Below are 26,942 nucleotides of genomic sequence, written 5' to 3' on the forward strand. Positions count from 1 at the left end.
AGTATTTAGTCTCTCAACTGGTGCCTGTTTCTTCTAAGTTCAGTGACTTCTGTGCTGAACCTCTAGCACTCAGATGTCCCCTGGGAAGTGAGCTCTGGTCAGAAGGACCCAGAATCATCTGGTTTGTGGCTGAGGACGGCACAGGTGGGGCCACCAGAGTCATCGTGGGCTTTCCCAGAGGAATGGCTCCAGCTGGAGTGGCATCCCCTGTTCTGCCCACCCCGCCTTTTGGAGGGACCCACTGCTGTGGGTGGAGTACCCACATTCCTCAGACACCGTGGAGTGAAAACAGGAGTTGGAAGCCTCTGCTCCAGCCCAAGGACCTCACGGACTCAGGTGGGACACAGGGGGCAGGGACAGCACCAGTGCCAGCCCAGGCCCTGCACCAGCCGTGCTCCCTGAAGCACAGGTCCATGCTGCTCCCCCAGGCCTGCTGGAAACCCTTTGCCCTGAGAAGTCCTCCAAGCCCCCAGGCCTGTGTCTCCGTTTAACTTCTCATATTCCCCTCTGAGTCAGTACTGGGCTGAGACAGAAAATAAACGAGTCATTCAGTGTGGGGGCGAATGAGCTCCACACTGAATTTTCACCAGTATCCGGTGTACAGTGAGGCCTGGGTCCCCCAGGCAGCCAGCAGTGCCAGCCAGGTGGCTAGTTCCTTCCTCTGAACTGTTTTGGGAATCAGTTTGGCAAACAAGAACAGACTGGGAAAGTAATCGGGGTTAGTCTGGAAAGACAAAGGAGATCTGAGTACATAAAGCACAGACGGTTCACACAAATCCCAATAAAGCAGACAGTTCACATCCCAATAAAGCAGAACTGTGACCTACTGTCAGGAGCATGTGTACGTTTCCTTACACCAGCAACTTAATATTTTAAACTTAATAGAACATGTGTTCACTTATCCATAAATTGAGGTCACAAGCAAAAAGTCATTTTTCTTTAGAAGGTCCAGGGGTGGATCTTAACTTCAGTGTTAGGTAACCTAAGAGCAAACCAGAGACCAGACAATGTGGGAAATGTGTCTTAAGAATTTTTAAAAAGAATTCTTTCAAATGGAAATTAGAATATCTTAAATACACAATGACCTGCAGACCGAATTCTTCAGTCCAAAGGACGATGAAAGACCACAAGGAACTGGCTGCTTTTACTTAAGATACTGAGTGGAAATAAATCGGCCGAAATAACATGAGAAAAGAAGTTAATGAGCAAAGGACAGACGTGAACTCTGGCAAAAAGGAGAGCTGTTGAATGCCCACACTTTTAGAGAACTTCTGACATTTAACTCGTTATTCAGAGTAACCCACTTTGGCAGAGGCCCCAGGACAGAGAAGGGCCCTGGGTCAGGGAGCCTGAGCCTCACCTGGAACCTGGGCACCTGTTTAACCTGGGAAACGTGGCCATCTGCCTGCCTGGTTGGTCTGAGCAGCCTGGTGCACACAGCTGGCAGTATCTGCCCCGGAACACAGCAAAGCTGTGCCCTGAAGCCTGCACCATTAACGGGCCACCCACGAGGATGCCCACATGACATGGTGGGAGGGGAAGAGGCTACAAGCACCAAGATCCCAGGACCCCTGTGCCCTGCCCCTACTCCTGACAAGAGCACAGGGCCCTCCTCCTCCCTGAAGCCCCAGCCAGCCAGGGTCTAGGGTCCAGTGTGTCTCTGTGCAAACTCCACAGTCAAGTCCCAGACAGAAAAATTTACAAGTCATCTTTGCGCTGAAAACTACAGCCCGGCAAAGCTCATCTCTGGGACTGGGGGGTGGGGACCGCAGCCACTCCTGGACTGTCTCCTCCCTGCAGGCCGTTGGGGCCCTCCCTCACTTCCTTGGGGGAGTCTCCTCCTGATACACACGACCCACCGGGCCCACAGCAGGGCTCCACCGCAGCCCTGGGGGTCTTGCTGGACATACGCACATGAGCTCACCTTTTCAGCTTCTCCCGGATCTCCGGGTTTTTGATCTCGTTTTTCAGGTCCTCGAAAGTGTGCGCCGCCGACAGGTTGCAGTAGACCCTGTAGTCGTGGTAGGGCGGGATCCCGTGGTCGCGGCCCCGCTGGATGTTGATGGCCGCCAGGTCCAGCGCCACCGTGTGGGCCATGGAGAAGAGCCGCTCCGTGAGCTCCGTGTTGAGTAGCTGCGAGGGCACGCGCATCTTCCCCGCCACCCCGAACAGCCCCCGGAGGAGCGGGTCGATGCCCCCCTCGTTCACAATCCGGAAGGGCGAGAAGAAGGCTTTGTGCAGCGGCAGGTGCCCTTGGGCGATGGGCTGGAAGTTCTCATCCAGCCGGTAAAGCACCGGGTTGACCAGCGTGTGGCCGAACCGGAAGGCGGCCGTGGCGAAGGCGTTGAAGATGCCGGCGTTGACGCCGGGGTCGTAGCCCCTGTACTCGCCCAGCATCTTCATGCCCACCTCGCCCAGCACCTTGGGCAGCCAGTGCAGGTAGGTGATGTGCTGCATCTCGGCGCCCACCAGCTTCCGGGCCTCGTGGTAGACGGTGTCGCCGTCCCAGTGCGGGTTCAGGCGGAGCAGCTCGGTGGCAACGCGGTTGTGCTCGCGGAACCACAGCGTGTGCATGCTGGTCAGCCCCAGCTGCTCGTTGGCGCGGTGGTCGCCGGCCAGGAAGCAGGGGATGGGGCTCTCGCTCTCATCGCGCATGCACTCGGTGGGTGGCCCCGCGGCGAAGGGCAGCAGCGGCTTCCCCGACCGCTGCACGATGCCCTGCCGCAGCAGCCCGCGGTGGCTGGCCAGGTCCCGGATGCCCCGCGCCTCGTGCTCGGTGCTCCCGTACACGTTGGACGCGTCAATGTAGGACGTGAGCTGGTTGATCTGCTCTCGCGGGTACACGGAGTTCATGAGCAGGGACGTCATGCCGCTGCCGCACACGGGGCTGGAGCGCACGAAGAACATGCAGCGCGCGCCGCTCCTGGCGCGGGGGTCGTTGGGCGGGATCAGCACGGAGAAGCAGGGCGGGTCGCTGCTGCAGGCAGAGCTGCAGTGCTGCCCGTCGGAGAAGCGGGCCTGGCTCAGCGCCACCACCGTGGAGTCCAGGTCGTGGTCCAGAAACTGGCCCCACTGCATCAGCATGTGCGTGAACTGCTCGTCCGGCGTCACAGCCTCCGTCCCGATCAGCGTGGTGGACACCAGGCGCGGCGCGGGGAGCGCGTGGCCGTTGTACAGCCGGCGGGGGTTGATGCCGCGGGGCGTGTTGAAGCCGTTCTCGTACACTGACTTGAGCAGGCGCTCGAAGGCCGTCAGCGAGGCGCCCCACATGGGCCGCTGAAGGTTGTTGCAGCTGCCGTCCAGCGTGCGGTACCGCCGGTGGAAGCACATGTCGGAGCAGTTGTTCACGCGCCGGTGGGCGGTGCAGCCCGAGAGGTTGGCGATGAGGTGCAGGTACTGTGGGGACACCAGGTCGTTGTAGTGGTAACCTGTGTGCAGAGCAGCGCTGCCTGAGGCCCTGGGAGAGGCCTCCTGCCCCCACCCAGGGGGAACTTGCTCAGGGCACTGTTGGTGAAGCCCCTCCCCCAGCTCCACACAGGGCATTACCCAAGCGTGCTCCCTTCCCAGACTAGCAGCCTACGTGGTGGGGCTCCACCGGTGTTCTCCTGTCTCACTGTGCACAGCTCCAGGAGACACACGGGGCATCGCAGGACACTGCCCTGAACCCTGCATAGTTTGAGGCCTCCTGCTCCCCTGCTCCAGAACCCACTCATCTCCATCTCTGGTAATGAGGCCTCCAGAACACACTGCAGCCTCCTCTTCACTCCTCCAGCACAAGCCCAGCTGGGACTTCCATAGCACTTGCCTGGAATTCCAAAGGCACTTCCTGCCTGGAGGAGCCAAAAGGCCCAGCCCCCCAACAGCCTGGAGCAGGCTGGTCAGCTTCTTGCTCAGTAACCTTCCATCTGCCTACAGGATGAAGAAATCCCAAACCCGGTGGCAGACCGGACAGACCTTCCCAACTGCAGCCCCCAGCCTTCACCTGGAGACATCTGCCGAGCAGCACAGCCACATGAGCTCAGGGGCCAGACACTCCCCGCAGCTGCCCAAAGCACTTCCTTCCCCAAAATACTTCACGGCCTTGGCATAACTCAAGGCTCCACTACAGCACTGCCCCTTGGGCCTGCCACCCACACACACCCACTTGCCTACTCACAATCATGCACACGCTTGCACACACTTGCACTCACATACAGACATATTCACGTTTGCACATACATATGCACAGACATGCTCACAGTCTCATGCACAGGCTCATACACACAAATGTTCATACATACATGTTCACACAACCACACTCTCATGTGTGCATGCACACACTTGCATGCATAGAACACACTCATGCACAAACATGTTCACACATGCACCTGCTCACACCACCATGTGTACATACTTGCATATGTACAGGCAAGCTTGCAGACTCCCTCGTGTGCACAACTCACGTGCACACACAGATGCAGGCACACATAGACCATGAGGTCTGAGCCATCACTGCTAAGCCATCGCGTGCACACACAGACCATGAGATCTGAGCCATCACTGCTGCTTTGCTCTAAGCCTCTCCAGCCTCTGTCCCACGCCCAAATCAATGGCTTCCCTCCACACCTGCCATAGGAGACAGCTTCTGTGGGGCAGGGGACTAGTGTCCAAAGCATGCACATAAGAATGTGAGGCTGGGAGAGGCCGCCAGAAACACACACCCAGGTATGCTGTGGGGAGGGAGTCTGTGCAGGGAGCATGAACTCGGCCCCTCACCGTCCAGCCCAGCCTCCCTGGACAGGCCAGCAGCACCTTCTCCCCAAGGCTAGAACAAGGGAGCAGAACCTCTGGTCCTATTTTCAGTTACTTTTGAGCAGAATTCTAGAAAATTCTCAGTTGCCAGCATCCAAGAACCAAGTGAGCACTGAGCAGGGGGGAGGGCATGAGGGGTCCTCCCAGGAGCCAGCAGGGGGCACGAGGAGTCCTCCCAAGAGCTAGCCAGGGTGTAGGGCCAGCCCCGAGCATGCTCCCTTCTCGCACCAGCCACAGGTTTGGGGGCAGACGAGTCAGGGCTGGTGGCACACGCCACTGGGCCTCGCCTTTTGGGGCTGGTTCCTCATGTCTGCCTCCACCCTGCGGTCATCACCCAGCCTGATGCTTTGAGAAGCATCCAACCACATTGCTTCTTTGCACAAAACTCTCACACAGAGCTGAGGACACACTCTGTATCTCCTTGGAGACTCCTTCTGGCCAGACACCCTGACACGTTTGCTTTACATCCTCCCTGCTTTCTGTCTAGCCACACCGATCTGTCCACCAACCTCGACCATCAGGCCCTCCACCACCACCAGAGTTCCTAGAGGGTCCCAGCCTCCTTGCTCTCAAAGGGTCTCCACTCAAATGCCACTTCACCCAAGTCCCATCAGAGCTCCATGCCCCTCCAGCCTGGCTTGCTTCTCTCCAAATGGCTTGGTAGCCATCTTCCAGATGTTTGGGCATGAGATTTTTATTTCTTCCACTTGTTGCTTTGTCCTGAGACCTGGGACAGCGCCTGGCACAGTGTGCAGAATGAACAGATGACGTCTCGTGCACATGTACCTGCAGGCTTAGGCAGACGCAAATGTATAAAATCATCTCACATTGTTGGGGACGTTTTCAGTTGTCTTTTTGCCTTTCCAAGTTTCCAAACCTTTTTGCATCAGTGATGGGTGGTAGCGCCCCAAGGCCAGGCTCAGGCCCGTCTCTGGATGGACTACTGTGGTGGCATCAGAAGGAGGTTCACATCACCCACTTACTGAGGCCGCCACAGCAGTGTTTAAAGATCTGAACTTAAAGCTAAATTACAAAAGGCAGGATGTAGCGAGAAGCCACAACTAGCAGCCCCTGCTTGTCCTGGAGAGCACACAGTCCTCACAGCCAAGAGGACAACGCCAGGCCCCTACCCAGTCCCTGTCTGCGCCTGACACCCAGAAAGTGCAAATACTCACTGGAGTCTGAAATTGCTGCCTTTTTTCCTGAGGATGTGCCTGGGAGGAGAGGCTAGGGTTCTGCCCGCAGAATGGGAACGTTGAGAGGCTGGGAACCCTCAGGACATGGACACAGGGGGCCGCCGTCCACACAGGAGACCCACTTGGGCTTCCTAGCTTCATCACAGGTGGGCTCCAGAACCAAGACAAGGCTGGCCCAGAATGACAACTCCACTCAGGATGGGGACGACACCTCAGCTCTCACTCTTAGAATATTACGTTCTTGAATCATTTTTTTTTTTGCTGACCATAAAAGGCATGCTGGTTGAAGGTAATTTGGAAAACAGTGACTATCACAGAGGTTCTCCCATTTCACTGGGACCCCTAGTAACAGCACCCTCCCGTGCTGTGTCTGCCTGTCTATATGTCCGTGTATGTGGAATTCTGAATAAATAGCCATTGCAGAAATGATGCTCTAACATGATAAAAGCCATAATCACCTGCCACTTTACTGACAGCACAACACTGGCAGTGGTGATGATAAAGGCACATCAAGGCACCTCTATGTGCTGGCCAAGGGCCAGAGCACAGTGGGTGGGGTCACGACCCCTCCCCATGGCCCCCATTTTGACCTAAGCTGGGTCCACAGATGCAGGAAGTCTCCAGAAACGCTCCTCCTGACAGCCACAGGGCGCGGCATCCCACGGACAGGAACCACCCACCCAGCCATCAGCCATGACGGCATCCCCACTCCCTGTCACAGCCTGGCGGGAAGGGTGACCTATGCCCCCGGGAAGGTTATCTGGGAGGACCTCTGAGGACCTAGCCAGCACCCAAGGGGTTTCACATCCCCAAGCATTTCCCACTAGACCCACATGAGGCTCGAGGGCACCTGTGGTTTGAGAGAATGAGGTCGTAACTCATGAGCACAGTGGGACAGAAAACGCTGACCGTTCCCAAGGCAGGGCTTTAACGGCAGCACGCGCAACCCCACCCCGCAGCCCGGGCACTGACTAGTCCCGTTGAGGTCCACCATCAAGCCGTGCTGCACGTGCTCCTGGATCAGCTGCAACGTCCGTTCAAATATCTCCCCTGCGCGTGCCTGCTCGACGGTGTAGGGGTCCCTCGGATAGCGGAACAAGGCCAGGAGGTCATTTGGAGAACGGGGACGGCTAACAGGGTTTGGGGAGAGAAGAGAACAAAAATTACTGGCGAACCACCAGTATCCAAAAACATGATTATTGCTATTGGTGTGTCTACACTACTTTCTACACGCGGTACTGTACCTTACTGATCCGAGGTAGGAGGCAACAAGACAAAAAGAAAAACCAGAAGACACTAAAAACAAACCGTTAATTCAGTCAGAAAATCAGATACTGCATTTCAGTTAAGATGCAGAAAAACCGCTTAGGAGTTGGCGACGTGAACGATAACAATAATGACCTATGAGACACATTTTGTTTTTGCTAAATCACTCAGTAACGTGCCAAAAGAACGAGCTGAAATTTTTTGGTGTTTTGGTTGTGAGTTATGATTCCAATTCTATTAGGAAAGTGTGTGTTTCTCTGTGATCTCAGCCCCCAGAAAAGTGAGATGGAATGTTGTTTACGATTTTTAAAAGTCTGTCCTCAGATGGAGCAGGTCAGAGTCAGAGGACTATAACTGCATGTGTCCTAAAGGGACCCCACCGATGTGCAGAGGTATGTTCAGGGCCCCAGGGTACCCACCTGTCAAACAAGTGTGTCCGGGTGGAGTTGATTGCTCTGTCAACTGTCGCGATGGCCTCCACGATGGACGTGGCTACAAAGGGGTCCCCGTTCCGACTGACATCAGGAACTAGGAAAGCAGGAAGTCACACATTAGCAGAAAAAAAAAATACTCTACAAATAACTCATAAAATGATGTCTAGACACTACATCATTTAGATTGGGGGCAAACCTTTCTACAAATGTCATTTCTATTTTTCACACTAAGGTTTAAATTATAAGTTCTAGAAGTTGTTTTCAAATAATACGGAAAGAACAGACTTTTAAGCTTTTGAAATCATGCAGTACCTGGTAAGTAACATGAAACACAGGAGTTCTCACACCAAAGTGACAGCAGGTAGGACGGCAGGGTGGCCGCAGCCTGCCGTCCTGTGTGGACCCGGAGGACAGATGACCATGGACACGCTGAATCCTGGCAGATTCCATACGTCTCCTACCCAGGCCACACCCTCCCCAGAGGGCAGGGTCCCAAACCGAATCCCACCCTTACTCAAAGTTGTGCTGCCCCCGAGACCCCACACATACCACGAACACTTCAGTACACGGGGCTGCTACCTCACACACACACGGACAGGCACCACACACACTTGCCATCCCCTGAAGCTGGGGCCCCCTTTCCAGGCCCCTCGTACTTCTCCACTTCCTGTGTGCCAAGCACGTAGAATTTGCCAAATAAAATAACCTCATCCCCGCCACCGTTGATGTTGATCAGAACAGCCCAGCCTGGCACTGCTGACATTGACCTCAGACTCGAGGGTGACTCTTTCTAGACGCTGGCAGCTGAGAAGGACCTGCAATGCTGCCCTCACTGGTTGGGAGCATCACTCCTCCCCCAGCTGGATGCCCTTCCTTCTGTTCCCTTCTCCTCAAGGGTACAGCCTCTCCGTCACTGGTCTTTCTGTCTACGGCTTTGGCTCTGCCTCCTTTTGATAGGCAGGTGCACTAAAGTGCTTCCTCACAATCCCTGATCTCGGAGGGCCCATTTTGGGGGTGTCTTTTGCTGACTCCCCACTCCCTGCCAGGCCTCTGACTGTTGGAGCACCCAGACCATGGTGACCAGTGGTCAGTCCACCTGAGCCCCGGTTTTAATATGATCTGATATGTGCAATCAGCCCCAGCCCCTGCCTTTGGCCCCAGCCGCCCCCTTCAGGCTTTGCAGCCTTGTCCTCATGCCACACAGAACTCAGGGCTCTCATCCCCTGACCCTGTCTCCCAGACCTTCCAGAGCCACCCACTCTGAACTGACGTTGGCCAGGTTGCTGGGTCTGCTCTAGGCCTCCAGCTCCGGCCTGGCCCTTCCTGCCATCCTCCCCTCCACTCCTCACCCTGCCAATGCCTTGCCCATGGCCAAGGCCAACTTCCAGAAGAGCTGGCTGGCTCACCACACAGCCCTCCCAGAACGTTCTCCTGGATCCCAATCCTGACTCTGCAGCATGGCTGACAGCAGGGTCCACCACCCCCAGGACCGCACGTCTGCCCTCCAGGCTGCCCCTGCACCCCCTCCGCATGGCTCCCTGCCCAGCGCTGTGCCAGCCTGTCTCCCCGGCCCCTCTGTGAGAAGCCCCTCCCACCTACCCCCACCCTGTTACGCTCAGACAGTGACTAGTCTGACCAGTCTGTAATGGCTCTTCTCCCCGTTCCTATTCGTATCTCCCACCAGAATCCAAGCACAGGCAGGTGAGCATCCGGTGTATCTGCGGAGAGCAGGGTGCCCACAACCAGGACAGCGCTGGACAAGGTAGGAAGCTGTTGAGGGAGCAGATGAAGCTGAGCTAGGAATTACGTGGGGTGTGAGCACCGAGCATGCCCTGTGTCACGTCCGCGCAGCGTGCAGCACGCTCACGTGACGGACGCTAGCCCAGCTTGCACGGCCACTGACACACAGCACTTGTGGATGAGCCCTTCTGTATGTTTGAAATATTCACACATGTACAATTCAGAACCTGAAAAAAAACTTTGTCTAGGCAGAAACCCTACATTTTATGTGAGAGCAGCCTAAATTTACTAATTTGGGGAATTTAGTATTTTTATGCCAGTTGGTAGACGAGGCAATTTTGCATAACTTGCGTTATTGTCCGGGATTTAAATTGAACTAGTTTTTCTAAAACATCCACATGTTTCAAAAAGAATGCAAACTCAAAACATTAACTTATTTCTTGGGTATGGAATTATACAGATTGTTTTAATATTTCAGATGTAACTAATTCACATTAAAATACCACATTGTATTTCAAGCACAAAAATTGGTAATAACCAGTTAGTCATAAATTTCGTCAACTTAATAATGTTACACTCACTTTACACACTGTATATAAATAGTGTATAATATAAAGTCATTGAACAGTTCTCTTAAAGTAAAGATAAAAAGGCTTCTGAGTACATTATGGTTCACAGTTATGACCATTTGGCATGCCAGGGCCCAGCCTGTGGGGTCCAGGGACACATTAACAGGACACCTCCCTTGCTGCCTGCCAGCACCATGGGGCAGCCAGAGTCACCCGAGGCTTAGCAGCCCAGAGGTTGGGCCAGCCTACTGGGAGGACAGCAGGGCCAGGCTGCGGGCATGTTGGGCCTTCTGCATAGCAAAGGACCACGTGGAGTGTGCAACCCTGGGGCACAGCTAACCCTAGGGGAACAGAGGCTGAGCCAGAAGTGTGGCCTTGAGGAGCTGTAGTTTGGGTGCAACCATGAAGAATCTTGCTAAATTCCAGAGCACAGACTGTGCCCTGGTAGCCACAGGAGACAGAGAAGTGTTGGCAACACACTGTGGGTTGGGTTTTGATAAAGATGGACCAGAATGTCCTGGGGCCTTGGGTAAGTGGACGTCCAGCAGGGGACTAGGACTCCAGAGGGCAGCACAGGAATCAGGGTGATTCTAAGATGCTGGCAGATCTAGAAAAAGGGCCTGCCCTGCCATAAGTACACAGGGGGCCCCACTGCAGGGCACCCCCAGCCTGCCTGGCCACACCCAGCAGTGAGGAGCCACAGCAGAGGGGCCAAGTCCTCTAAAGCAACCAAAATACTGAATGGCCTGGAGGATTCCAGGGAAAGCATTGCTGTGGGCACTGAGTGGCTGGTGACCTGCTGCGCCATGGCAGGGAAGCCTGGTGAGTGCCAGCAGCTTTGTCACCAGATAGAGGCCCAGCCCTGACCCGTGGGCAGGACAGCCTCTGCCCGCACATGCACAGCCTTACCATTCACGCTGAGCACCACGCTAACCGAGGCAGACCCAATAGTGTTCCGGGCCACGCACTCATAGCGCCCAGCATCCGCTGTGCCAACGTCGTTGATGGTCAGGAATCCTTCAGGGCTGATGTGAAACTTTCCACTTTCTGTTACCTGAACCCCATCCTAGAGCAGAACAGAGGAAAGACCAGCAGAAGCACAACACAGGGCTGCTCCCCTGCATGGGGACGTGGAGTGGGGTGGGGCATCTGTGAGGGCTTCCCCACGGCAATGGCTCAGACTGTGCTCAGAACCCTGGGACTGGAGAGGGAAGGACAGCGCTCAGCTCCCAAAACCAGCTCGGTGCTAAGCTCTCCCTGTACTAAGGACAGAGATCCAAGCAGAGGGTGACTTCTGAAATTGGGGGTTGGGGGCACAGCAACTCCCTGGGATGCTGTGGGGAGGCCCCGAGAGGGAGGCAGACCCTGAGAGCACCCCGACTGAGGGCTGCTCCAAGCAGACACAGGAGGCCAGAGACAGGCACATCCCATAGGAGGCCAGAGGAAGACAGAGGTGCTGGGCGGGCACAGAGCAGGTGGCCATCAAGCCCAAGGCCTCACGCCTCAGAGCCAAGGCTTCACACCGGCAGTGGCCGGACGGGGCCCAGGTAGCAGCTCACAGGAAAACACTGTACATGGTGTGTTTTCATAAAACAGCTAAGAAAAATGAAGTAACAGCACAGCCCCTTTTTATCATGAGACTTTTATCAAAGTTTTTCTTTGCCTTTGTCACTGAAAAGGACCAAAAAAAACCCCTAATGTTCCAAGGGTTTTTTTTTTTTAAAGAAACGTGGTCTTGCTCTGTCACCCAGGCTGGAGACAGATGACTGGTCTTCCAGAGCATTGGGAGACAGACCAAATGTGGTCTTGCTCTGTCACCCAGGCTGGAGACAGATTGGTCTTCCAGAGCATTGGGAGACAGACCAAATGTGGTCTTGCTCTGTCACCCAGGCTGGAGACAGATTGGTCTTCCAGAGCATTGGGAGACAGACCAAATGTGGTCTTGCTCTGTCACCCAGGCTGGAGAGCAGAGGTGTCATCACAGCCCACTGCAGCCTCAAACTCCTGGGCTTGGGCTATCCTCCTGCCTCAGCCTCCTGAGTAGCTGGGACTCCAAGTGAAAAATACCCTATTTAGCTTGTTTTTTTTATTCTATTTTTCTTTTTAGAGACAGGAGTCTATGTTGCCCAGGCTGGCCTGGAACGCCTGGCCTCAAGCAATCTTCCTGCCTCAGCCTGCCAAAGAGCTGGGATTCCACACTCTGCTCTCATTAGCAAAGACACCTGCACATCATCTTTCATGCAAAGCTGGCAGCATCCATGCTCCTTAGCTCTAGAAGGCTGCAAAGCACATGTGGGTGTCAGCTGCTGCTGCTGTACCCCACGCAGGGCCAGGCCAGAGCTCCTACCTTGTTCCAGGTGATGGCCGGCTCGGGTTCGCCCTGGGAGCTACAAGGCAGCTGCACATTGGTGCCCACCTCCACTGTCATGTCGCTAGGGATACTGGCAAACACCGGAGTCACTAGGCAGCAAGCACAGGGATCAAGACAAGTGATTTATACAAAGGGCTCTGGCAAAGCACCCTGCCCATACCAGGCAAGCCCAGGGCCCAGAGCTCAGGGCCCAGAGTGCCCCTGTTTCTGTCTCTGAGCAAAGAGCAGTGCAGGATGGGAGCCCAAGGAACCAAGAGAAGACCTGCCCGGGGCATAAGAAGCAAACTGACCAACTTACAGACACCCTCGGCCCTCAACCTGGCCTGGCTGCCGGCTTCTTCCCACCACACCTCCCAGCCTGGTGGTTGTCATGGCTCACTAAGGAAACCATGGCCTCCCAAGAGAGTTGAGTTTTGGAGGAAGGAACTGTCACTACATCTGAAAGTGGGGATGCAGCCAATTGCCAGCGGGTGGGCTGGGTGGCCTTTTAGGAGTCCAACTCCCACATCCTCTCACCTAGCTAGTGACCAGAGTCAGGCCATGTCAGGCACAGGCAGGACAAACCTGCAGAACCAGGCCAGGCCACGGCCAGTCTGCGTTGCACCCAGAGGCCCCAGGTACTCCCCAAAGGTGACTCGGCAAGAGCCCTCGGTCCTCCCTTCCCTGCACCACACTGAGGGTGTGGGTGTCCTGGACAGCTTCAGCTCCAGGGCCACTTCCAAGGTGGTCCCGATATTTCTCTCCTAACTACACCAAGAGCATTACGGGGCAGCTGGGATCTTCTAAATGAGAGAGCAGACAAAGGAGACTCCACAGACAAGAGGGGGCCAGGGCCAGCGATGACAGGGCCAGGGCAGAGGAGCTAGCCTGGGCATGAGACAGTGTCCCAGTCTCTACATGAGCTGTCAACTTATTAGACCTCGTGCTCCTAGAACCCATGAAAGGGAAGTTAAGAAACAGCCCTTTCCTGAGGTAATATTAAAGGAAAAACACTGATGGATTTTACTTAAACACGTCACCAAGTCATTATCTGAAAAAAAAAAGATTAAAAAATAAATGTTTTCACCAGCCAAGAGGATAGATGTAGTGAGTTTACTGCACCCCCGTTTAAGCTACAAGCACAAGGTCACTGAAATGAGGGGAGCAAACTTAGTTGACAGTTGTTAGTGTCAGCCACAGAGAACCAAAAGCCTATTCCCTGATCCTGGCCCTACCTCTGGGTTGCACTGTCAGGTGGGCCACGACCTTCTGGGAACCAATGATGTTGACAGCCTGGCATTCATACTGGCCCTGATCATGGAGGGCAACCCCAGAGATCCTGAGTGTCCCCGACGACAGGACCAGGTGCCGCCGGTCCACGGAGAGCTGGCTCCCTGCAAGGGACACACACCTGTTACCCTCGACCATTGGAAGTTAAGAGGTCATCACTGAAGTGTGTGTCTGCCTGAGCAGAGAACGGGCTGTAGGTAATGCACCTGTAAGGCCTGCTGGGCAGGCTGGGGCTGGTCGGATGGGGGATCAAACTGTCCTTGCCCCGCAGTAACTCCGAGGAAGGGACTGAGAGGGGCAGAGACAGAAAAGGCCACATCAGAGCCAGGGAGATGGGGGCACTCAGGGTGCCTGAGGGGCAGTCACACACAGATTGGGGGAAGTGAGGTATGGTCCTGGCATATTACTTCTGGATTTAAACCTCCTGTGCCCACACTGTTACACCCAAAAATTGAAATCCCCAATGACCATACAAGAGAGCCAGACACCAATGCAAATCACATGAGGGCATTTATTCAGGCTCGAGCCAGGGCTGCCGGTGTTCCCAGATGCAACTGGGGCCAAGAGCCCTGTGCTCATTGCCCGCGGGTTTTTATGCAGTGGTTATGGGGTGAGAGGCATGGGAAACAAAGTGTGGCCTTTGGGTCGGTTATCTCTTATGTTGACACTAGAATTTAAGGCTGATAGGGTCCCGCCAATCTCAACGGCAGGGGGTTTGGGTGGGGGTGGGGTTCTGACGCACTCCAGGAGATAGGGAGGGTATCTGCCTAAGCCAAGGGAATCCCAGGGCATGGGGCATGGTACACACTTCCACCCAGGGATTGCAGGAGCTCTGGGGGGGGGGGGCAGAGGGATGAAAGCATGGGGCTGGCCCTTTGCTTCAAGCCCAGGTGGCCAGGAGGTCTTTCAATGGCACCTGCCTAGACTCCAGAGGTCTCCCTGGACCCTTCCCCAGCAGGGTCACTCAGTGCCAGCCCTCACCCCAAGCCCTCCATACAGGCTGGGCCCCCACTCTAAGAATCAGTGTGAGAAGAAAAGTTGTTATAGTAAGTACCCTTTAGTGCTTCTAGAAAATTCTATCCCACACACTATCGGTATCAAATTTTGTTGAAGATAAAGGCAGGCAAACAGACACAGAAACTGGTGTGAGGGAGCCATAAGTAGGCACCCATGTCCCCCAAGTCCCCCAGTAACCACAGAGCTTCTCAGCATCTCCTGCCTGACACCTGCAAGTGATGTCCAGCAGGGACCAGGGAAGCCAAGGGAGATGTGCAGACACCTCTGCCCGCCCCCAGCACCCAGGCCCCGTGGGATGTGTAATGCCAGCCCAGAGGATGCGGGGCTTGCTTGGCTGGGGTGGACACTGTAGGTGTCTTGTCTGTCCTGAGCTGAAGTGGTGCAGGTGAATGGCCCCCCAGTCCCTGCACCACCTTACCTCCCTTGGTCCAGGCGATGACAGGCTGAGGGTTGCCCTTTGCCTCACATTGGAAGTCAACTGTCTGACCCTCGATAACAACTCGGTCCTGGGGGGTCACAGTGAACTCAGGAAGTGCTTCCGGGGGAAAACATTTGAAACAGGACATTTAAAAAGTAGCAACATAAAATTAGCCACAGAAAATGACCAACGCTGGGTCAAGACACAGAATGTGGGCGTAATATCTGTGAAGGGGGGAAGACTACAAGGCTGAGAAGAAGCACCAGGAAGCAGAGTGGACCCAGGACAGGTGTGTCTGCAGCGGGCCAAGTCCACCCTCCACCCGCTCCTGGTGCACAGGCTGTGGAAGTGAGGGCAACTAAAATGGTTTCTCCTGTTCCTCAACCTAACCACCAGCAAATGGTTAAAAATGTCATCTGGCACCATGGTGCACAGTGACGGAGTCACTGCTGGGATGAGAAAAAAGTGAGAATAGTACAGTGGTGCGATTCCATCTCTACAAAAACAGAGACATGTGCAGGGGCCCTGCTGCCTGCACAGAGGACTGAGAGCACGGTCAGGATGCAGGGAGCGGATGTGGGGAGCAGCTGTGGGGAACAGGCCCCCTCTGTGTCTTGCCCTTCAGTACTTCCCAACACACACCCCAGTCCACAATTGGCTGAAAACCTAATAATTCCTTTTACAGTCAATTAAGCCATTTGGAAATAAATGTACAGGTGTACAGGGCAGAAGTTGCTAGACTATGGATACCCCTGGGGTCCTGTGTCCAAACTGTGACTTTAGGGGAGTATTCCGAGCTACCTTGAAGGAGTTCAAATTAATGTAGAAGGACGGATGTCCCTTTGACTTTCTGCTGCACATCTGCATTCAGGCACACATATACTCACATGCAGTCACACGCACTCACACACTCCGCCACACACTTTCATGCACGCCAAGCTCACTCATGCATTTAACAGTCATATGCACGCACTCACGCATGCATTTACATGCACACCGCACGCATTCAAACACTCAAACTCACTCAGTATGCAACAGATACTGCCATGGGCCACGTGCAGGAGATGTGTGGTTGGTGCAGCTACAAGGCTATCTTACTGAGGTATCTGTTCCAAAGCCAGCCAGTTGCCGGCTATGAAAGGAAGTCCTCTGATAGTCAGTGTTGTGGGTAAGTTACAGGGTTGAATGGACAGGACAGAAGCTTCCCTGGAGCCTTCATGCACATGGCATGGGACATGGAGCATGTGAAGTGGACGCAGGTAGGACAGAGCAAAACTCAGTGTCTCCAGGCTGAGGACGGTGCTTACCCTGCACGATGATGAACGCGGTGGCGTGGACGCTCTCTACACTGTTGGATGCAAAGCATGTGTACTCCCCGCTGTCCTCCTGGACGACGTTCTGAATATAAAGGCCACCAGAGGGAGTGATATTCACTCGAGGGTCCACTGGCAAAGGGGTCCGGTCCCCTCTCGTCCAGGAGATGCGAGGCAAGGGGTGGCCCGTGGCGCTGCACTCCAGAGTGACGCTCTCCCCGACCAGCACCTCCGTGTTCTGTGGCTGGATTACAAAAGTGGGTCGAGCTGTCACAAACAAAAACTCTCAATTAATTTCTTCCAGTTTGACATGTTTTTTTTTTTTTCATTTTATCTATATTCATCAGGACTCTCATTGTATCCTCCAAAACAAGCAAAACAAACAGAATTTGACTGAATACTTTGTTTTTCTTAAAAACGTGCATGCAATAAAAATGGTTCAAGGCCAGACACACTGCAGGTGGCCTATGGGCAGTAATTGACCACAGTGAGGAGAGAGACTCCATGTTTTTCCTTAAGCGTGTGCTGGACTCTGAGAACTCTTACTTCTGTTTATTCTAAATACATCATGCCAATCCTATTAAGCTTTGCTGGCAGTAAAAGTGATGGTTTGTAAAGTATTTAGAACACATGGTTCTAAAGTAAAAGTAATGGTTTGTAAGGTATGTGCCACTTTCTGCTGGCAAAAAGTAATGGTTTGTAAGGTATTTAGAACACAAAAAAAACATAATTTCACTTATAAAGAAGAAAAATTAAACTACAAATTAAAATTACACTGCAATAATGTCTGACTCTAAATCTAGCGGGGAAAATCCATACACTAAGATGTTTCATGGGTGACTTAGTGGACACACAACTCCACTAGCATAGCCCCCTAGGAGAGATACAGCTGCACACATCAAAACAAAGATGGATGCACCCTGTTACCCTGAATCACTTTGCTGGGAATTTAACCCACAGTTTTATGAGCAAGTATAATGACATGTGCACAAAGAAATTTGTTTTGCTTTTGCCATATTGTACCTTTCAGCCAACATGTTGTGTCCTTATCCAACGTTCAAAAATGTCCCAAAATTCTTTCTTTTTTTTTTTTTTTTAATAATTTACATGTTTACAGTATTTGATCTATCTGGTAGATCTTTACTGTTACTGTGAACATTCTCATCTGGAGGAGGATGTAGACTCCTGACTATAGGTCACTGTTCCAGCCCTGCCCACAGTGCACCCTAGTATATGGTCTAAGGATCCCCTCGCCTTTCCCAGCCCCGGCCAAACTGCAACAAAAAAATAGCCAGGCGTTGTGGCGGACGCCTGTATTCCCAGCTGATTGGGAGGCTGAGGCAAGAGAATTGCATAAGCTGGAGGTTGCTGTGAGCCGTGTGACGTCATGGCACTCTACCGAGGGTGGTAAAGTGAGACTCTGTCTCTACAAAAAAAGTTTCCCAAGTTTCTGGCTTTCAAACGACCCCTGGCCCAAAGGCTTTTGCGTAAACAATATGTGATAGCTAAAGATTCAGGAAAAAAATCACAAAATACTGGAAAGGGAACGCTGAAAAGCATACTGTGGCACACGTCAGAAATGGGATTCTACACAGCTGTACAACAGGGAGGGTAAAAGAAAGCTCGTGTGTTGAAAGACTGCAAAGATTTCTAAGACATGGCAAGAAAACCACTTGGGGGGCACATGCTTGTGTTTTTGTAGAAGGATGGAGAAACTGCTGTGAGCATTTCCGAGGCTGGAGGAGAAAGCGTAAAGGACATCCACCCTTCTACATTAATGTTTAACCTGCATTGACCAAAAGTCTGAGCAAAAAAGGAAGGATATCCCCTGCTTGGTTCCCCCACTACTCCCACAGCGGCCAGGTTACAGGGCATCAAAGCATGGATACATTTTCCAAACCAAAAAGGCACCAAAAGAGGCCACCAGCCAAGAGCAGAAACCTACCCCCTCCTCTCCACAACCTGCATTCGCTTGTCCTGAATCAAAGGAGGAAAAAAATGACTCCCATAAGCCCTCGGAGCCCTGAGCAGTGAGTCAGAGTCGTGAACCATCTCACAGACCTCCTGTCTTCTCCAGGACAGTGATATGATCTGATCTTGTCTACACCCACACCTTCCTCTGAATGGAGGGAGGACTTCCTCACATCTCTTTGGGAACTGCACCCCAGGGAGACCTCACTGAGTTCTCACGCAGGACTTGCCTTCCTCCTCACCCTAACACCACTGCAATCCCTTCACATTTCCCTGCCGTTACACCTCAGTATCTACTCAACCAGTCCTTGTCACTGTGATCTCACCAGGGCTGGATCTGCCTGTCCCTCCTCTGACACATACATGGGGGCTCTAGGTCACATCTGGCCACTTAGCCTACCACAAAGAGAAGGGAGCCTCCTTCCCTGATACAGCCGAGGTCCTACTTGGGAATTAGCCCACCACTGTAGCCACAGGAGCAATTAAACTGTTCCAAACCTTTTCAGAGAACATCCACTCACTACCTTACACACCAACTCCGGTCTCTGAGCCCGCAAGGCCCCCGGTGAGATTTCTCACCCCAGCACCCCTTTGTATGAGCCACACTGGCCCTGGGCCCGTCACCCACAAACCTCAGTAACCACCAGCATCTTCCTCCCAATACTGTTTAATCCTGGCAGGTCTCTCTGTCACCTCCTGCTAATGGATTGTATTTACAACCCATGCTTTTCCCAGGACCTCCCTAACTTCATAATGTTCCCCGCTTCTTGCCCTAGGCCAAACTCTCAAAAACCCCTCTCCTGGGTTCACTCTCTCGGCTGCCCTCCACTGGCCAATGGACTCTCTCCCCACTTGCCAGCTCCCTTTCAGCCTGAAATAATGAACTGGGACAATGTCCCAGAATTTACAATTTTCTCCACCTCTTTTCATTCTGCCTTAGCTATTACCTGACACAGAAGGCCCGTTTTTTTATTTATGGAAACAAAATCCATTTTCACCCACCCCCAACTGGACCAGCACCGACACTCTTGACTGTCTCCTGACAAACACGGCCCCTCATGATCAGCCCCTGCCCATCCTGTAAAAACATCAAGCCCAAAAGAGGCCTCCATCTTCATCCTACTCCTCACCGCCCTGGGAAGCTACAGTGAGCGGGACGGGCCTTGGAGGCTGGAGTCCTGTCTACATATTTTCCACCCATTCTCCAAAGACTTACCATAAAGCCTAGAGGAAGAATCTTGAAGCCTAATAAAACTGCAAGACCAAATAGCAGCCATGGCCATCCAAAACAGATGTGGGTTACCCCTCACTGTGGGAAAATCTGGCCCTGATCCCTGTCTCTGCATGTTAGCTGGACAGTGACAAGCAGCTGGACCCCCTTTATCCAGTAACACCTGGGGGTGGCAGGGAGGGGCGCTTCCTAACCACTCTCTCTCAGGGGCGTATGGCGCTCACCCCACTGTCTTTAAGACCCAGGGACGCCTGGCAACAGGGAAGATCACAAAACTACCATCTAAGTCAGAATTCTATGTGCCCGACTTTCTGGCCAGATCTTCACTAACTAGTCTGACTCAGATTTCGGGGAAGTCTGACTCAGAGTCGGGGACCCCTGCTCAGATTTCTTCTGTTTCCACATATGATCCCTAAAATGTCCATTTTTCTTTTAGCTGCCATCATGGACGACATTTGCTAGGAACTTTGGGACTCATTGGCCCCCATCCCAAATGTTTAATTAAATGATCAAAATTTTGGCTGGAGACTGGACGTCCTCACCACAGTACTACCCGGCTACTTAACTCTTCACTGCTGGCTGGTGAGGTTCTAACAGTCTCTGCTTTCCGGCCTTGACCTCGTAGGCTCGGACCTTCACTCCACCTGATTCACCTTACTTCCTCTCTCTCGCTGCCTTCATTTTCTAGATGCTTCCCTCTCGGGTCCCCTATTCCCTCTGTCTCTACCACGCTAACCTGCCTCACTCTGTACTCATCCACATTCCAGCTTCCCCTCTGGGAGATTCAGGGGTCAAAATGCATAAATCACTCCAGCAAGGATCAAGACCAGCTCTTTTTCCTGTCTAAAGCCTTTCTGACACTTTAGTTCATTAAGTATTAAATCAGGGATGGAAAAACCATCTTAGCAAATGCTCTTCATCTCCCAGTCAGCCCCAATATTCAGCATAAACTCTGAAACTTAAAAGGGCCTAGGCCCCACAAGCCAAGGGTTTAGACCTGGCCTTCACAGTCTTTGAATAACTGAGAGAGGACAGAGAAAAAGAAAACGGAACACCAACCCCAAGAGCAGAAAAGGCGTTTTTAATAGTGGCTGTCACTGTAAAGCTTCTCCAGAGTGTTCCTCAAAAGGCCAGGCAAGGTGACCACACACTCCCACAGGACCCGCCCTGGAGCCCTACCTCCACCAGGACTCTGGGTCCCAGGAAGTATCCCTCATAGGGACCCAGGAACCATGTCCTGTCTGCAAGGAGAAAGACACCAGAAGTGAGAATGCATTCTCCTTAGGAGACGACATGTGCCTTCTAGAATGGATAGCCCCCAAACAGCATCCTCCATACCCTGGATCATGGGAACAGCTTCCATCTGACCCACATGTCTGACTTCAAAACGGGCTCAACTTCATCACACCAGGATGATCTTAGGTGACTCCATCTCTGACACAGGTAAGCAAATTGATTCTAATGAGATACTGGAGCCACGTCCTCTGATCTTCCTAAGTTTTGGAGACCTGTTTCCCTTTATCTCCATCATTGGAGTAAAAGGTAAAATACACCCCTCCTGCCCCTGTGTATTCCAGAGCTCCCAGTTCACCCTTTTCTTTCCTCATCCTTTAATCACTTTCCAATTACCACCTCCCACACACCCCAAATTAGAAAAGACCTTACGGGGCGGTGCCTGTGGCTCAAGGAGTAGGGCGCCGGTCCCATATGCTGGAGGTGGCGGGTTCAAACCCAGCCCCGGCCAAAAACCACAAAAAAAAAAAAAAAAAAGAAAAAGAAAAGACCTTACGGCTTCCTTTCTGACTTCCAGAGAAAGCTACAACTTTTTCCTTTCCTTAATATGCTGGGAGCTTTCAAGCTAGAAACCTTCTGCCTTGCTTCCCCTAAAAGTATCTTCTGCTTGTCTGTTTGCGTGACCACATCATGCATATGGAATGTCTCAGCACCAAAACATGTGAAAGCTCTCATTGGCTTTAAAAAGTGAGCCCTTAAATATTTAGCTACTTCTTTATAACCTGTGCTCCTATTGAAATGAATGTTTAAATTTAAACATTTAGAATTTAAAATTCTAAATGCAGTCCTTCTAACCTCAAATTAACTTTTAATAACCAAAATTCCAAGAAAAACTTACTATTAGTTTATTAGTACAAAAAAATTGTCAAATATAAAATGCTTAACTTTCCTTAAACTATAGTATACATTTCTGCTCCAAAGACTGAACTACCTAAAGTTGTAACAGGCCTTGATATATATTATCAATAATTATATGCTAATGTGTACAAGACAACAAAATGTCCTTTCTAACTATAATCATGACCACTATAAGATCTTTACCATCCAACAGACTATTTTACTGTGAGTTTTTATCTTAAACACAGTTTATAATCAGCTGTGGTTCAAGATCTGCTTCCATTTAAAAATGTCATGGGAGGCCAGGCATAGTGGCTCATGCCTATAATCCCAGCACTCTCTGGGAGGTGGGAAGATAGCCTGAGCTCATGAGTTCAAGATCAGCTTGAGGTAAAGCGAGACCCTGTCTCTAAAAATAGCCAGGCGTTGTGGTGGGAGCCTGTAGTCCCAGCTACTCAGGAGGCTTAGGTTAAGAGGATCTCTTGAGCCTAAGAGTTTGAGGTCGCTGTGAGGTATGACACCATAGCACTCTACCAAGGGCCACAAAGTGAGACTGTGTCTCAAAAAATAAAATAAAATAAAGGGTGGCGCCTGTGGCTCAAAGGAGTAGGGCGCTGGACCCATATGCTGGAGGTGACGGGTTCAAACCCAGCCCCGGCCAAAAAATTGCAAAAAAAAAATAATAATACAAAAAAATAATAATAATGTCATGGGGAGACCTAAAATATTCTTTTATGATTTTATTTAAAGCATTGCTGATTCTCTTGCTTTGTTTTCCAGCCATGATAAATACTGAGTGAATAGCCAAGTTCATCTGATTGATACCTCCAGGATTAAAAACTGCTGAATCCTGGCTAACCAGCTCTTATTCACCTCTCTAGGCCTAGGGACTATAGCAAAGGAGATGGGCCTGCAAAGTTCCAAGGGCCTATTTCAAGGGATGAAATTAGTAAATGTTTATTTAGTTCCCTCATCTTTCTCCTCAATTTCCTCAACTGCCCCCCAACTCACCTAACCACCACTCAAAGAGACCACAACACTTATAGCCTAGAGACTAAATTTGACTCAAAGTCTCCCAGGCCCTCGCCAACCTATAAAGAAATCCTTTTAATTCCTACTGCTTTTCATCACCACAGCTGAACTTCTACAAATCCTGTCCTAGAGTCATCTCTCTGACCTCAAAAAAAAAAAAAAAAACCCACACTTTTCAGATTCTGCTTCCACCTAAGCCAGACTCGCTCCAATTTGCTCCACAGAATCTTCAGAACTGTGAACTTTAATATGCTGTGAACTAAAAATCTTAAAAGTCCTCCCACCCAGTGACAGACTAGACACGCTCTTGGGCAAGGGGATCCCTGAGTTGCCAGTCATGAGAAAGGCGATCAGAGCCCCTCCCCTTCTTAGAGACATCCTCTGTGACTTATTAACAGGCCCAAGGCTGTGCAGGACACACCTGCAGGTCCTTAACACAGACAGCAAACCATTTGGGTCTGTCTGGTATTTGTCTGATTAATAGACCCTTTATTTTTTGAGACAGTCTCACTGTCATGCTGAGTGAAGTGTCGTGGCATCAGAGCTCACAGCAACCTCAAACTCTCCGGCTTGAGCAATCCTCTTGCCTCAGCCTCCTGAGTAGCTGGGACTAGAGGTGCCTGCCAGTAGAGAACAGTGTTTCACTCTTGCTCAGTCTGGACCTGAACTCCTGAGCTCAAGCAATCCACCTGCCTTGGCCTCCAGAGTGCTCTGGACCTGAACTCCTGAGCTCACGCAATCCACCTGCCTTGGCCTCCAGAGTGCTCTGGACCTGAACTCCTGAGCTCACGCAATCCACCTGCCTTGGCCTTCAGAGTGCTCTGGACCTGAACTCCTGAGCTCACGCAATCCACCTGCCTTGGCCTTCAGAGTGCTCTGAACCTGAACGCCTGAGCTCAAGCAATCTACCCACCTTGGCCTCCAGAGTGCTCTGGACCTGAACTCTTGAGCTCAAGCAATCCACCTACCTTGGCCTCCAGAGTGCTCTGGACCTGAACTCCTGAGCTCACGCAGTCCACCTGCCTTGGCCTTCAGAGTGCTCTGGACCTGAATTCCTGAGCTCACACAATCCACCTGCCTTGGCCTTCAGAGTGCTCTGGACCTGAACTCCTGAGCTCATGCAATCCACCTGCCTTGGCCTTCAGAGTGCTAGCATTACAGGCATGAGCCACTACTCTAGCCAATTAACAGATCCTTTATCTCAAGCACTACCTTTCCACTGACTCCTGGTCTTTTAGAAAGAGCCTAACTCTTTCAGCCAACTGTCAGCTAAACAATCTTTTAACCCACCTATGACCGTGGCCCCCTGCTTTGAGTTCTCCCACGTTTTTAAGCCAACCAGTGCATGTGTTTCACAGATGGAGTTATGATCTCACCTGTAATTCCTGTCTCCCTGAAAAGTATAAAACCAAATGTTCACCCCACCGCCGTGAGTCCAACTTGCTCAAAGCTTCTTGGGTGAGGCTCCAGGTCCTGGTCCTCAAATCTGGCTCAGAATAAACCCTTTAAATTATTTTACAGAGTATGGCTTTTTTTCCATTTATAAGACTGGCAGCCAACCTTGGGGCCTGGAGAAGACTCAGGACCCCTGACGGAGCAGCCAGAACTCAGCATAGCCCTTTTCGGGTCCAACTCCCAAGCTTCTCCTCCAGCAGAACTGGTGAGTATCCTGAGCTCCGGACCTGTTTTTGGTTGTCAGTCCTTGGTTTATTCTGAGCTGGTTCTTTTCCTGAGAATCCTAATTTTGATTCGGAGGCACATTCTAAAGGGTCCTCTCTATTGCCTCTTCCCCAAATTAATCTGAATTGGATTAAAAATGGAAAGAGTCTCTAAAATGATAAAAGGAAAATGGTCCGTTCAAGCACCCCAGTTGGTTTTTGGGACCTCCATTTCCATTTAACTTGTGTTAAATGGAAAGATTCAAGGGGTTTTCTAGGACACCAGCTGGTTGTGGCTAGTCCGTTACAAGTTTTTACTAAAGGGCAAATTGTTTCAAGGAAAATTCAGAGGTCAACCTGCCACTATAGAGTTAGAAGGTCTCTCAAGCTCTCCATTTCTTTAATTTTTTGCTAGATTTTTCTTTTTGTGATAAAACTCTTTGTTTATATCTGAAATTGAAAGACTATCTGGAGATCTTGTAGCCAATTCTAGCTAAAGTATAGACATTTTTTAAAAAAGGATTAATTTTAAACTGAAGCAAAAGTGGGGGAGGTGTTAAAAAGTTTAAAACCAAATAGCCAAGGGAACTGCTTTCCCCAAAACCTTGCTCCACAGGCATAATGAAGTTCCCTACCAGGACAACTAAAGCTTTGCCACATGAACAAGTCCCAGTATTATGAGAAATTGGAATCATGCTGTCTCTTACAAACTAGTGAATGAACATCTCGTGACCAGAATGTTAAGGTAAAAATCCATTGGAACCTGTCTGTGAGTGAGTGTGCATATTCAGATATGTTTTTGTATCCACATATGTTTGCGCCTACCTACTTCTGGATTGGCTTGGAAATAAGGGTGCTCACAAATTTAAACCCACACGCTTTCCTGGTTCACATGGATTCGGTAATCTTTGCCAAATAAAGTGGGTTATTTAAAAGGGTACAGTAAAGTAAGAGTAAGAATGTTTTGAATTGATTGGCATGTATGTTTGCCTGGGTTGTGCTGGACATTCATCTTCTTAAAGCACTAGGGTTTTGGCACAAAGCTTATAAAACTGTAAACCTGAGGGAGTGGGGTGGGGGTCTTGGTATGTGCCACACCTTTTGGGGGGAAGACACGATTGTAAGAGGGACTTTACCTAACAAATGCAATCAGTGTAACCTGGTTTCTTGTACCCTCAATGAATCCCCAACAATAAATTTTTTAAAAAAGGAATTTATAAGTCCATGCTGACAATAAATAAATGGGGATGAAGGGGGGAAAAAAAACCCAAAACTGTAAACCCAGCCAAAACCAAAAGGATCTGTGTTTGCCTGATTCAATAAGGTAAATTTAATATTGGTCAAATGACAAATTTTCTGAGTTGACAAAAATGCTTACATGTTTAAGATTTTTATGTACTTATTTTCTTTGGAGAACAGTATGCTTGACATTTACGTGTGTATTCCTCCGATTATGCTTCATGTGGCACACGGGACTATTTGATTTTTTTTAAATGATAATTTGAAGTAGACCTCACAGGTTTGCTTGTTTTGCCTCTGAGCTCACCTTTCCATAGCATCTCCCTACCCCCTTGCTGGTGTGTATGAACAGGTGGCCAGTAACCTCAGCTGAACGCTCCATGAGGTAGGAAAGCCTACATGCCTGGAAGCATCAGGAAATTAAATGAAACATCAAGTAAGGAGAACATTAAAACAAACTTACAATCGAATGTTTATGAAAATATTACAGTTGTGGTCTTTTGATCTTAGCTGCAGAGACCATTCTTTCCGCTGATTTCAGCGTCTGGAAAGGTTCAAATAACACGTTTCTACCTCACTTACATCTGACATGAACAGAATTGTCAGATTCAGAGCCAACCTAGGAGCTCTAGTTGTAAGAGCTCAAGTAGGAAGTTTGAGCTTTCCCTTGGTCTCTTTTACTTTTGATTTTGCTAGCTGGTTATGTATATATTATGTTTCTTTAACAAAATTTTTGCCTAGAAAAAAATTCCTAACCTGTTAATTTTTTTATAGTAAATTAAGAGAAAATGACTGCTAAAATCCAAAAGAATCTCAAAAGTATTACTCTTTAGAAATGCCACATGCGCTCAAGTTTACACCCAGGTTTTAAGAACCACTTACTCTTCATCCTCACATAATAAAGGAGACGCTACAACTTTCTCATTGTTCCAGGCACTAAGGATTGAAGGGTTTTTTTCGACCTAACGTCAAGCGATATGATGATAGGACCCAGAAACTACCTTGAAACGAAGGCTTCAGAAGCAGAAGTCTTCTGACCTTGCCTTCACTTTCTGCTTCTTGTTCTAGTTTTTTGTTTTGTTTTTTTGTTTGTTTGTTTTTTGTTTTGTTTTGTTTTCAGTTTTGGCTGGGGCCAGGCGGGGCTTGAACCCACCACCCCCGCCCAGTAGATGGAGTTGGCTCCCTACTCCTTGAGCCACAGGCGCCGCCCTCTCGTTCTAGCTTTTATGGTCTGCCTGGGGGAAGAGGGAATCTGCTTTCCGTGGCGATTCTAGCCTCAGGGAAGAAGCAGAAATCT

General features: G+C 50.8%; 1 protein-coding gene across 6 annotated transcripts in view; it reads right to left on the minus strand.

Moving 5' to 3' along the window:
• The window catches only part of PXDN (peroxidasin), a 98,150-nt gene that overhangs the window by 10,631 nt on the left and 60,577 nt on the right, over positions 1–26,942 (minus strand). For all 6 annotated transcript variants that reach the window (XM_053588128.1, XM_053588126.1, XM_053588130.1 and 3 more), the window contains 8 exons: positions 16,379–16,651; positions 15,072–15,188; positions 13,582–13,740; positions 12,344–12,456; positions 10,906–11,062; positions 7,673–7,781; positions 6,960–7,117; positions 1,925–3,428 (listed from right to left, as the gene is read on the minus strand). In XM_053588128.1, coding sequence (XP_053444103.1) covers positions 1,925–3,428; positions 6,960–7,117; positions 7,673–7,781; positions 10,906–11,062; positions 12,344–12,456; positions 13,582–13,740; positions 15,072–15,188; positions 16,379–16,651 — 2,590 coding nt within the window. The remainder of the gene's footprint in view (positions 1–1,924; positions 3,429–6,959; positions 7,118–7,672; positions 7,782–10,905; positions 11,063–12,343; positions 12,457–13,581; positions 13,741–15,071; positions 15,189–16,378; positions 16,652–26,942) is intronic.

The sequence above is a fragment of the Nycticebus coucang genome, chromosome 4 (assembly GCF_027406575.1).
Source record: "Nycticebus coucang isolate mNycCou1 chromosome 4, mNycCou1.pri, whole genome shotgun sequence".
NCBI classification, from domain to species: Eukaryota; Metazoa; Chordata; class Mammalia; order Primates; family Lorisidae; genus Nycticebus; species Nycticebus coucang.